At 36.7% G+C, this 13,716-nt stretch overlaps 1 protein-coding gene across 1 annotated transcript; it reads left to right on the forward strand.

Annotated features, from left to right (window-relative positions):
* The first annotated feature begins 230 nt into the window (after positions 1 to 230).
* Positions 231 to 13,599, forward strand: Mtr4 (exosome RNA helicase Mtr4). Its single transcript, XM_089727813.1, has 18 exons — positions 231 to 814; positions 908 to 1,033; positions 1,129 to 1,371; positions 1,448 to 1,622; positions 2,348 to 2,459; positions 3,200 to 3,402; positions 4,001 to 4,241; positions 5,002 to 5,192; positions 5,382 to 5,483; positions 6,057 to 6,230; positions 6,515 to 6,617; positions 6,763 to 6,935; positions 7,072 to 7,263; positions 8,283 to 8,524; positions 9,085 to 9,321; positions 10,825 to 10,987; positions 12,399 to 12,561; positions 13,400 to 13,599. The coding sequence occupies exons 1-18, from the start codon at positions 720 to 722 to the stop codon at positions 13,555 to 13,557; spliced, it is 3,093 nt and encodes a 1,030-aa protein (XP_089583939.1). The 5' UTR covers positions 231 to 719; the 3' UTR covers positions 13,558 to 13,599.
* Positions 13,600 to 13,716: the final 117 nt, after the last annotated feature.

A 13,716-nucleotide genomic window follows, 5' to 3' on the forward strand; every position in this document is an offset into this window, starting at 1 on the left:
GGTTGAAATCTCAAGGGCTTAGTGTTTCAAACGTTTAACGTTGTCCTAAAAAGAGACTTATTGCCCGCTTAACTCATACTTTAGGACTAATAACTTTTATTCCGAAAAAGGAAAATAAAGTAAGAAAATTTTTGAATACAGAAAAAAACCATTAATTACCTCTCAAAAGTTTTTATCAACTAGGCTTTTCAAATCCCTACTAGTAGTGGTAAAATCATTAATATGGCAGCACTGTAAATTTGTATCGAAAAATGTACTTTTAAAGTTTATTCAGTGGCCCTGTTTCTAGTCTTTAAAGTCATTTACTTAGTTCTTTCTACGAAAAGTAATTTGTACAATTGAATTAGGTACCTAATTGGATTTATCTAAAATTTGATAGAAATTAAATTGAATCCACTGAAGGTAGATCGGATTAATAGAAATAATTTCTCGATGAAATGTACGGAGTTTATTAAGAGTGCAGCACTGCAGTAGCAGTAAAAATATCTTGAAAAACAATTCCACACAAACACAATTCCATTATTTCTTTTTTTTAAACTTTGGCTTTAAGACATCTTTTTCCTTTGCCTATAAATGGACGAATCTATTCAGTGAAAATAAAACAACAAAATCTGAAAGAGAGTCAGAATTCAGAAATGTACTCTAAAATCTAAACTGATAAATTGATAAATGGAATGTACTAAATCAATATTGAAAATCTGCAAAGTTACCTGTTTAAAATGTCTGACATAAATAGTTTGTTTGACTGTTTTGATGAAACACCAATAACTGAAGCTGCGATTCAGCTGCCAAATGTTAAAAATGTTGAAAAACCGTGAGTGTACATAACCTGTATTATTTCAGTATTAGGATGTTTTTAATTATAAAATTTCTATAATTATAACAATGCACTCACACAATTTAATAGAAAATTGGAAGAGTTGACTGCTGCTGGAAATAAGCGTGCACATGATGACATCCAGTACGCTGATACGTCTGTATCAAAAAAGCCTCGCGAAGAAGAGGAAGACTCTGAATTGATTACCGACATAAAGTAAGTCCGAAGAAAAGTCACTTATTTTCTTTTAAAAATAATTTTATCCAGTCAATTTATGTATAATATTAATCCATCCTATCTCATTGCTACAGTGTTGATCTGCTCCAATCTCGTATAGTGATACACACGCTAGAAACTCACGAGGGCTGTACACATGAAGTGGCAATACCACCTAATCAGGAATATGCTCCTCTTTTACCACTGACAACTGAACCTGTAAAGCAGTACAGTTTCATATTGGATCCGTTTCAAAAAGAAGCAATATTGTGTATAGATAATTTACAATCTGTACTTGTGTCAGCTCACACGTCTGCTGGCAAAACAGTGGTAGCCGAGTAAGTATTTTTCATAATAAAATTTAACGTAGTGAGGTAACAAAGCCAAAAAATTATAAAAAAAACAATTTTACAGGTATGCAATAGCACTATCACTAAAAAACAAGCAGAGAGTAATATACACAACCCCTATTAAAGCTCTTTCGAATCAAAAATATAGGGAGTTCTCAGAGGAGTTTCATGATGTTGGTTTAATAACTGGTGATGTAACTATCAATCCCTCTGCTTCATGTCTTATCATGACAACTGAGGTAAGAAATTGTTTATCTTGTATATTGTCATTCATTTGAACTGTTTTAGCTTATTTCTCAGAACACTTAAAGTAACCTTTTTCACTAAGAATGTTTTAGCATTACCAAATTTACAAAAAATCTGTTTGAAATAATAGACTTGAGGCAAAACTTCCAGCTGTCAAATGCATGTTTTCAAGAGATAAAGATAAAGTTAAAGAAGCCTTTATTAACAACCTTAATTCATAGTTAGGTACATGCTATTCGTTTAATTTTTCTTTTTTTTTGTCTTTGCATTTGACATTGGCTAAGATTGTTTTGCTTTCGCATAGGCCTCCCCAAATCCTGCCATAAATCCTGGCTGTGTATTTCCTCTTCCACATAGAGCCAGCAATGTCCTTTATGGTGTCTATCCACCTTTGGGGCGGTCATCCTTTTAATCTTTTCCCCTCTCGAGGGTACCACTCAGTTACTAATTTAGCCCATTTTTCTATTTTGCTTCTTATTAAATGACCTATCTATTCCAACTTTAAATTTTTAATTGTGTAATACATCCGTTGTTTTTGTTTTCATACGGATATTTTATTTTATCCTTTCTTTTAGCATTTAACATGCTTCTCTCCATACTTTATATACATTTGAAAAGATAAATTAAAAAATATGCTTGAAGTTTGATCATTTGGTATAGGCAAAAGATGTCTTAAAACCAAGTTATCATTTTCAATTAAAGTTTTTACATATTTTAGATTCTCAGGAACATGTTGTATAGAGGTTCAGAAATTATGAGAGAAGTTGGTTGGGTTGTGTTTGATGAGATTCATTACATGAGAGATAAGGAGAGAGGTGTCGTTTGGGAAGGTATTTATTTTTTCTAATTATATTTATATTTAGTCAATCATGTTCATTAACACCCAAATAATGATAGCTCTGACTGTGTCTTTAATACCTGCAAAGAAAATGGCCTTTAGCTTAACAAGAATTGAACCATGGTCCTTAACACCTTCAGATCAGAAATTAAATAACAGAAATGTATGCAATAAATTTTTATACTTTTTAAATTTAGGTCTTGTGCCCTTATAGAATAAGGTGCTCAGTGCACTAGTATGAAACTATGTGACTATGCTGATGTCCGATTCCCAGGTATTGCTAGTTGCAAATTTTTAAGGAAATACAGATTTAACATGTGTTCATGAATTACTTTCATATTGAAGGATATATTTATGTAATTACTTGTAGTAGGGCTATTGTAAGCCTTGACAGGTACCACCACCTTCTATAATTGTGCAGCAATGCAGCTGTGCATTCCTGTATGAAATTTCCCCACCTTCAAACTGGATGTTTTTCCTTTGTTGTGGAAATCACTCTTCAACACAGGATTGTTTTTCTAAAGAATATTGGTGCCTGCTATCCTTTGAATCTTGGTATACTATTTATATTACTTGATACAGCAGGGGTCTTAACAATTTTGTAATAAATGAAATAATTAAAAACGGTTGTATAGGGAGGTAAGGGTTAAAAAACACAAAGAATGCATTATTTCTTTCTAATAATATAATATAATAGGTACCTAAGACTACAAAACTGTCACTTGTTTCTAGAAACACTCATCCTTCTGCCGGACAATGTGCATTATGTATTTTTGTCTGCAACTATACCTAATGCACGTCAGTTTGCCGAGTGGGTCTGTCGCTTGCATTCCCAGCCTTGTCACGTCATTTATACAGAATACAGACCCACTCCACTGCAACACTACATTTTCCCAGCCGGTGGTGATGGAATACATTTGGTTGTTGATGAAAAGGTAGATTTATTATATTTAAAATTTCTTTTAAAATTTTTGTATTTGTCAAAGTCAAGCAATGTTGGGTGTGGTCAGTACTTGGATGGATGGTCATTAGAGAACCATGTGAAGTGTCAATAAGCAGTGGCTTGGCTGTGCTTTTTGACATTGCTGAGGTGCTGAGGTGCGGTGAGTATGCTTGGCACTTACTTACCTTACCTGAGTACTTATCATCAGGTGGCCTGTATGCTCTTATGTCTGTAAAGGAAATAAAATAAACCTGGATCTGCTGTGAGCATACATAGTCATATTAGATCCAGGTATTATTATTAAATACCAAGTACGAAATTTCTTATCGAAATCCCGTAGACTAATTTGGTAATTTCTTAACACTAATTTTTTTACCATCTTACAGCAGAGAATGTCCGTTTTTCTATTGTTTAAGCTTTAATATTACAGTATACAGTATATGCAGATGCAGTTTGCCCTCCTGCTTCCTCACTGAATCAGTGGAACTGATCCAATGAAACCCAGCTTGTGTACACGCTTTCTAAAGCTCAATTATAGTTCTTAAAATAAGGAAGATAAGGCTTTTTTCTTGAAGTTTTCTTTTACACAGGGTATATTCAAGGAAGATAACTTCAACACAGCAATGACAGTGCTGAACAATGCAGGGGAAGCAGCGAAAGGCGACCAACGTGGTAGACGCGGCGGACCCCGGGATAAAAATCAGACGAATATTTTTAACATTGTCAAAATGATTATGGAAAGGAACTTCGCTCCTGTGATCATATTCAGCTTCAGTAAAAAGGATTGCGAACTGTATGCCCTACAGATGGCGAAGCTGGACTTCAACACAAGTGAGTAGTATACAATAAATGCATCTATGTTTCTAAGTATAAGTCTTACAATAATAATATTATAAGTTATATAGACTTTTACCAATTGTATAAATTTTTATGCCTGTGTCATATTCTAGCATTAATTAATAGAATTTACTTCTGTTTAGAATAATTTGAACAACAGGTATTTTTTAATTTATGTCTTTAGCTCTGGCTTGATTTCCAAGGTCTATAATTTTTAAAGCAGGTTGACATTCCCTTGATTTTTTTTATTTTTTTTTATTGCTTAAATGGGTGGACGAGCTCACAGCCCACCTGATATTAAGTGGTTACTGGAGCCCATAGACATTTACAACGTAAATGCGCCACCCACCTTGAGATATAAGTTCTAAGGTCTCAGTATAGTTACAACAGCTGCCCCACCCTTCAAACCGAAACGCATTACTGCTTCACGGCAGAAATAGGCGGAGCGGTGGTACCTACCCGTGCGGACTCACAAGAGGTCCTACCACCAGTAATTATGCAAATTATAATTTTTGCGGGTTTGATTTTTATTACACGATGTTATTCCTTCACCGTGGAAGTCAATCGTGAACAATTGTTAAGTACGTATTTCAACCACGTTATAACCCAAATATATATGCCATTAATATATTAATAATTGGAAGAAGAAATTTTTGGATAATTCATTGACATGCCTTATATGTGTACCACTAGTGACCACGAGAACTTTTCATTTTATGAAGTGATTAAAAAAATTATCTGATGTTGTGAATAGTTGAAGAAAAAAAACTAGTGGACGAAGTGTTTAGCAACGCAATGGATGTTTTGAGTGAAGAGGATCGGAAATTACCACAAGTAGAGAACGTTATACCTTTGTTGAGGCGCGGCATTGGCATACATCATGGAGGTCTACTGCCTATACTGAAGGAAACTATTGAAATATTATTCGGCTTAGGACTCATCAAGGTAAATCAATAAAAACGTAACACCTCTTTTTTATTTCTTATTTAATTTAATATAAGCATTTCTATTGTGCAAAGCAACTGAGATTGAAATTTTTGTTCATGTATGTTTCAAACCTTTTATTTTTATTTGTACTGGTAACTTTTATATCTATGGGAAAGAACACAATACAGGATGATTTTGTTTTAACAGGCTTTATTTGCTACTGAAACATTTGCTATGGGATTGAACATGCCTGCGAGAACGGTAGTGTTTACCAACTGTCAAAAGTTTGACGGGAAGGAAGTTAGATTTGTGAGTATATATTGTTTTAAATTTTATTTTCAATAATCATGTATATTTATGATTATTATTATGTATATGTGTATGTATATATATCTAATAAATCTTTAATTTGTAGTATAAAAAAAGCCTTTTTAGATGGTGATGATTTGGATTTGGAGATTAGATGATGAAGATGAGTGATACATATGTATGTACATGTTTCTATAATTCACGTGAAATCAAAATAAAGTAACAAGTTTATTGTGAAATTTTATTATAATAACTTTATTATTTGATTTATTAATTTATTATTTAAATATAATATATTTTGAACTCAATTCCTTTATGTCAAGCAGAACACACAGGTCATGTATGTCATGATATGAAATGTGGAAGATGTTTTCATTCGATTATTTTGACGCCAAATTACTTCATACGTATAAAGTTGCATTTAATTGAATATTTGAAAGTTTGCAAAGATCTCCGTTTGTATTAGCAAAGTGTGGCAGCTGACGTATAGCTTCACCTATTGGTAATCATGTATTGTGTATTCAAATGCTTCCATGAAAATCTAACCAATGGTTTTTCTTATAATTGTTTTAGATATCGTCAGGTGAATATATTCAGATGTCTGGTCGCGCTGGTCGGAGAGGTCTCGACGACAAGGGTATCGTTATATTGATGATCGACGAGAAGGTTACGCCCACTGTTGTCAAAGGCATGGTGCAAGGGAAAGCTGACCCTATTAATTCTGCATTCCATCTCACTTATAATATGGTAAGGTTTGTTATATTTATTTAAAAAAAAAAACTAGTTTTACTTACTTACTAAAAAAATCGTCTAGAAGATGTTCTGAATTTTTTTTATAACTATGTCATCTAGTCTAGATTATATTTTTGAAGAAATGAATTGCAATGAGTTTGAAATTAGAAACTTAAATTGCCAATTAAATACAGTAGAATTAGCAATCTAAGTTGAGATTTTTACACAAATCATACAATATGTTAATTTACTTTAGGGCATATAAAATAAATTAGAATTAACCCCTTGAATGTTTACAGGTTCTTAATCTACTGCGTGTAGAGGAAATTAATCCGGAATATATGCTGGAAAGAAGTTTCTTCCAGTTTCAGAATCAAGCAGCCATACCGGATCTGATAGACAGTGAGTCCTAACACAATAACAAAGTTAAAATACTAATATAAAATTGTGACAGGAGTGTGTGTTCATTGATCTATCATATTGTTTCGAACTGGTGTTCAGAATAACCAAAGACATTATAGTGGTGCTACATATTTTTGTTTTACAGAGGTCAAAGCAAAACAGAAACAATACGACGCCCTGTCCGTTAACGAGGAGAACTCCGTAGCTTCATACTCCACCATCAGAACTCAGCTTGATCTGCTCGGGGACCAGTTTCGGTCGTTCATCACTAAGCCGGAGTACTTGAAGCCTTTTTTGCAACCGGGAAGACTTGTCAAGGTGTGCTTGTGTAAAAAACATTACTATTGTCTCACTGTGCAATTAAAAAAAGCTGTACAATGGTTACTTAAATTTTTTTTATTTCTGAACCTGTAAATAAATAAGTTTAACATAAAAATAATTCCAAACTGTATAGGTGAAAACAGAGAAATACGAATACGACTGGGGCATCATAGTGAACTTCAGACATAAATCGAACAAAGGCAAGAAGGGACAAGAAGAGAATCCTTTGACGGCCGAGCCCGCCATTATTGTCGACATCCTACTGCACGTGAAGACGGCGGCCGGCGGCGACGGCGAGACCAACGTGCCGTGTCCGCCCGGCGAGGTAAACAATAATCACATTTTTTTAAGGGATTTTATGACCTGGTAACTAAGACCTTTAAGTCATGTCTTATTTTAATTTATATTTTTATTTTTGTAAAAAATAATAATATGGTGTGAAACGAAATGAGATGAGATGATTGGGATGAAATATAATTTCAGTAAAATGGTGGGCATTTACTGAGATTTTTTCAGTGGACTTTTTGGAGGATCCCGACAAGTTACGTCCAGCGGCTTTGTTTAATTTTCCCACTTTTGTGCAATTTCACAGATATTAAACAGTTAAACCACCGTTATTACACATTTAAACCCGAAGAAACACTAACTAGACAAAATAAAACAAATCACACAACTTCACCCTCGCGTTCCCGCCAAAAAGTCCATATTAACTACATAGGTACTTTAATTTTATTATTACCTTCAAAAGTCAATAAATACAACTGGACGAAGCATTGTTACGAACAGTCTCATAAAATTAATAGATAGAATGTAGTATTTTGAAGTAAAAATAATAAAGAAAACATAACAAGCGATTTTTTAATGTTTTTGTATCTGTGTCTGTTTGTTTGTTCGGGAATATTGTAGAAACTATTGAAAATATATTCTGTGTTATCCATATTATACAGAGCTAGTGTCTATATAGAGTTAAATTTTCTTATCATATTTCGAATAATTCATGTATTTTCGCAAGTAGACGTACGTATATTCATTTGGAGCAGAATATAAGCTTTTATTTGCGTTGATATAGAATTGAATCGTGCAAAAAAGCCATCGTCATTAAAGATATTTGGAATTTAATTTAAACCGTTCGTCCCCTGTCTTGACTGTCTGTTACCTATATGCATTCCGGCTTGGAGTGCAGGAAGGTCATTATTACAAGGGAATCCAGTCTGGAGTCTGTAGGGTGGACCCTTAAGTCTCAAGGGTAATACCACTTTAACATTGGTCGGCTGTGTAACAATATTTGAATTTATGTCCTAATAAAAAACACCACAATATGAAATGTCAAAATGATTATTTCAGTCTGGCGACGTACAAGTGGTTCCAGTCGTACACACACTAATATACCAGATCAGTTCTCTTCGGGTGTACTATCCTAAGGATTTAAGGCCTTCCGACAATCGGAAATCTGTATTGAAGACTATAGGCGAGGTGAAAAAGAGGTTCCCCGATGGTCCCCCGCTGTTGAATCCCATCAATGATATGAAAATTAATGACTCAGTGTTTAAACAGTGCGTCGATAGAATCAAGTTATTGGAAGAAAGGTAAGATTTTCTAAATCAGCTTAGATTGTGTGTACTTGTATTTAGAAGAAAACTGACACAACTTCATGTCTCAAGAGTGACGTCATTCAACTCGTGATGTCTATGGTATTTAATGCACATTATACAAAGACCACACACAAAGCCGAGGACAGGCAGGAATGACGCAAGATGATGCAGGAGAAAGTGATTAGAGGATGCCACGACCCTCAGCACTGAGGATTATCGACGCAAGGAGGAGGATACAAAGACCACAAGTTCTTCGACCGAATAAACTATCGGGTGCTTATTGATACTTACTGGTGGTAGGACCTCTTGTGAGTCCGCAGGGGAAGGTACCACCACCCTACCTATTTCTGCCGTGAAGTAGTAATGCGTTTCGGTTTGAAGGGTGGGGCAGCCGTTGTAACTATACTGAGACCTTAGAACTTATATCTCAAGTTGGGTGGCGCATTTACATTGTAGATGTCTATGGGTTCCAGTAACCACTTACACCAGGTGGGCTGTGAGCTTGTCCACCCATCTAAGCAACAAAAAAAAAACTTAAATGTAAACTTTTCCAGACTATACTCACATCCGATCCACACAGACAAAAACAGAAGCGCCCTGACAGCTGCCTACGACAAGAAACAAGAGCTGTATGAAGAGCTACAGAACGCTAAAGCGGAACTGAAGAAGGCGAAGAGCATACTGCAGATGGACGAGCTGAAGAAGAGGAAACGGGTGCTGAGGCGGCTCGGCTACTGCACCGCCGCCGACGTCATCGAGATGAAGGGACGCATCGCCTGCGAGCTCAGCAGGTGATGCGACTGTCTCTTATTTACCTTCTTGGGAAAGTTATTGTGGACGCCCATTTACACATTGAATTCATATTTAAAATATTCGACTATAATTAACTGAAATTATAAGTTTGAACATTATTATGGTTCTATGGTCAAATCTATACTAATATATAATTCTACAGTGATTTTTACGGATGTTCCGTTATAATTACTGAACCATGCATTCGACTGACTTGAAACTTGGTATCCATGTAGAAAATAGACGTACTTAATGGATAGACTAATATTTATATGAGTGTTGGACTCCCTACACCAGTTGCGGGCTGTTAATGATGAGAATCTGTGGGGGTGAGAAATAATAATGTTAATTTTAAATGCCCAGCGAAGCGGACGGGTACAGCTAGTAATTTATATAATCACAGATTTCGCCAAGTATACTATAGACAAGTAAAATTAGAGAAAAACAATATTAATCGGTAGGCAGCGGCTTGGCTCTGCTCCTGGCATTGCTGAAGTTCATGGGCGACGGTAACCACTCAACATTAGGTGGGCTGTATGTTCGTCTGCCTAGAAGGGCAATGAAAAAAAAAATTATTCTCAATGTGACCACAGACTTTAAACAATAACAAAAGTTTAACAATAAACAAATAACATTATATATGTTATAGGACGTGTTGTGGCAAATACACGGTAGTGTGTGTAATGTTTGTTTTATTGATTTATGAATTTTTGAGGCATAATTTAAAAAGCATATTAACATTCTGCACTCCTTCTCTATATTCTCTATAAGTGTGCAAAATTTCAAATTCATCCGTCCGCGCAATTTCCATCGTAAAAAGATTACATTGTAATTAAATTATTTTGTAGTTTAATTACTGATTAGATTGCAAAAGTAACTAGTTACGCCCATCACTGCTATGCAATAATAGTATATTACGCATCGAGGGACAAAAGTAGAACATCCCAACAACAATTCGCGAGCGTGAATGTGTCCTACTTTTCTCCCTAGGTGCTTATACAATTTTTTTTTCAACTGGGATGAGAAGTTTTTATATGTACTCTTTTATATAAATTCTTCTTTTATAAATCTTTTATAAATAATTATTAGACTATATTTGGCACAAATATTACCACTTTAATATTAAAGATAGATTTAGCAGTATTTTTGAATTGACGGTATCGCTTCTCGTATAATTGTCTGGATTTTACTGGAAGTAGTTCATTAGTAATAGCTGTTCCTTCTAGTTCTACATTTCTTATAATATCTTCTCCGTTTAAATCACTATCACTCTTATTACAAAAAATTAACCAATTCTTGGTCAAACTTCCATAAACATAAATATATAAACATGCAGTTTCTAGGTTACCGGGTAATAAAGAAAGGTACCGGCATGCGCACATTTGCAGTCACCGGAAGAGAATCGGGTACTGCGTGACAGGGACTAAGAGCGAACTTTTCATCGGGGGGGGGGGGGGGGGGGGGTGAATTAATCATATTCGATCGTATGTTGTCTTGTACAGTGCGGACGAATTGCTGCTAACGGAGCTGATATTCAACGGTGTGTTCAACGCGCTGACTCCGGAGCAGAGCGCGGCGCTTATCAGCTGCTTCGTCTGCGACGAGAACTCCACGCAGGCCAGCGTCTCCGGCGAGGAGCTGCGCGGCGTGCTCAGGCAACTACAGGTGCGCCCTGCAGCACGGTATACACAACTATATCGAGGAGTGCGAGGCTATTTGGTTAAAGCGACATTCCGCTTAATACGTACTTTCTGCCGCGTACCATCCGGTTATGGAATGAGCTCTCCTCCACGGTGTTTCGCGAGCGCTATGACATGTCCTTCTTTAAAAGAGGCTTGTGGAGAGTATTAAGCGGTAGGCAGCGGCTCGGCTCTGCCGCTGAAGTCCATGGGCGACGGTAACCACTCACCGTCAGGTAGGCCGTATGCTCGTTTGCCTACAAGGGCAATAAAAAAAATTTCTTTGTAATTAAATAACCTTTTTTTACTGGTATTGTGAGTCCGCACGGGTAGGTACCACCACCCTGCCTATTTCCGCCGTGAAGCAGTAATGCGTTTCGGTTTGAAGGGCGAAGCAGCCGTTGTAACTATGCTTAGACCTTAGAACTTATATCTCATTGTGGGTGGCGCATTTACGTTGTTGATGTCTATGGGCTCTAGTAACTACTTAATACCAGGTGGGCTGTAAGTAAGCTCATCCACCCATATTAACAATAAAAAAAAAATTGATATTAGAACAATTCAATGTTTTTAATTGAACTTCATTTATGTTTACCGCATTGAAATAACTAAAAAAGTTTTTTTTGTTTTGATGTTTTTTCAAATTTTAACCTTTAAATAGCTCTCTTGTAAAGTTGCAAAAATGTCCCTTAAATAGCCTTTCACCTCTCGGTATAATAATATGTATATTATACATGTGTGTAGTAGTCGATAATATTGAATTAAAAATCATGTTTCTGTTTTTTTTTTTTTTTTTCCTACCTAAGCTGATATCCTTGAGAGGCTATTTCAGCGTAACCGTGGCTAGTAGGTGAGCTCACGGGGCTCAAACCTGATGACGTTGCTAACACGAACCCTAGCAAGAGCCGTGCTTCGCAGAATCTACGACCGGATCGGAAACGCGACCCACTAAGAAGATCCGGCGAAAAACTCAGTGGGCTGTGTCTGAGAGATAATTTACTTGTCGAGCCCTTCGTCGCAAGCGACGGGTTCGACGAGAACGGAGACCGGTGCTTGAAGTACCTAGAAGCACCGTTAGTGGATCGGGAGGATCCGAGATGACGTGTTTTGGGCGACGTCGACTGCTTTCCATTCTGTCCGCAGGATCGGGAATGGCACGTTGTTTCTGTATTGAATGTTTTAAATTTAACAATAACAGTTTCATTGCGTTTCTGTAGGAATCTTTGTGACGTCACAGTACAATAAACAGAAAATAATTTCTAGTAAACTTCGATTTAAAAAAATAACTTATGGGAACAATTTGGAAAATATTCCTTGAAATCGATTGACGTATTCGATTGAGTAAAATGAAAAAAAGTAGCGTGGAATATTTATTTGTAATATATATTTTTTTGCAGGAATATGCCCGACGAATAGCAAAGGTATCGATCGATTCTAAAATGGATTTGGATGAAGATACTTACGTTAGTAAATTTAAATGTACACTCATGGACGTGGTCCTGTCATGGGCCAAAGGAGCTTCGTTCTTGCAGATATGCAAGATGACTGATGTTTTTGAAGGTACGTTGATTTCAAGGGCTGCCCGCTTGAAGCTGTTGATGAATATTTATACCTCGGGCAGACGCTGCAGATGGGTAAACATAGCTTGGAGAGGGAAGTCAAGAGAAGGATCCAACTGGGCTGGGCGGCGTTCGGCAAACTGCGTGGAGTCTTTTCATCGCACATACCACAGTGCCTGAAAACGAAAGTTTTTAACCAGTGCGTCCTACCGGTAATGACTTACGGAGCCGAAACGTGGACACTCACAGTACGTTTGGTCCGTCAGCTCAAAGTCGCTCAGCGAGCCATGGAAAAAGCCATGCTCGGAGTTTCTCTGAAGGATAAAATCCGGAATGAGATTATTCGACAGAAAACTAAAGTCATCGACATAGCTCAAAGAGTCAGCAAGCTGAAGTGGCAGTGGGCTGGCCATATATGCCGTAGAACTGACGATCGCTGGAGCAGACGGGTTCTCGAGTGGAGACCGCGCAGCGGAAGACGTAACGTGGGACGCCCCCTGGCTAGATGGTGCGATGACCTCCGCACGGTGGCCGGCAAGAAGTGGATGAGGAGAGCCGCAGATCGGGCTCAGTGGTGTAGATTGGGAGAAGCCTATGTCCAGCAGTGGACGACTGTGGGCTGTTGATGATGATGATGATGATGATTTCAATGACCAAAAATTACAAGCAATGTATATCAAATGTTAAGTGTAATTCTAATGAAATTGGGACCTCGGTTTATGGTCTGGGAGTCTTCTAGATGGTATTCAAGTTGTAATATCGAATTTCCCCAAACAACTTATCAATAGATTTCTATCCACTGAGACTCATTTTTTTAATTTTTATTTCTATTTTTTCAGGTTCAATAATAAGATGTATGAGACGTTTGGAGGAGGTGTTGCGACAGCTGTGCCAGGCTGCCAAGAACATTGGCAACACCGACTTAGAGAATAAATTCAGTGACGCGATCAAAATGCTCAAGAGGGACATCGTGTTCGCAGCCAGTCTTTATATGTAGTTTTAAGAAGAACCGAAATTATACCAATATTGTTTTCGAAAATAGCGTTTTATTTGGCGTTTACATTTATATGAAAGTAATACTCAACTTTCAGTCTATTTGTTGAAGCCTTATTCGTAACCACCATATCACACGTGTCATATACATTTTTTTATTGCT

Source organism: Bombyx mandarina, chromosome 05 (genome assembly GCF_030267445.1).
Source record: "Bombyx mandarina strain Sakado chromosome 05, ASM3026744v2".
NCBI lineage: Eukaryota > Metazoa > Arthropoda > Insecta > Lepidoptera > Bombycidae > Bombyx > Bombyx mandarina.

Coding starts and splice junctions, on each gene's coding strand:
- Mtr4 (XM_089727813.1), top strand. CDS start 720: ATGTCTGACATAAATAGTTTGTTTGACTGTTTTGATGAAACACCAATA. Junction 4,242..5,001: donor GAAGCTGGACTTCAACACAA/GTGAGTAGTATA, acceptor TGTTGTGAATAG/TTGAAGAAAAAAAACTAGTG. Junction 5,193..5,381: donor TCGGCTTAGGACTCATCAAG/GTAAATCAATAA, acceptor TTGTTTTAACAG/GCTTTATTTGCTACTGAAAC.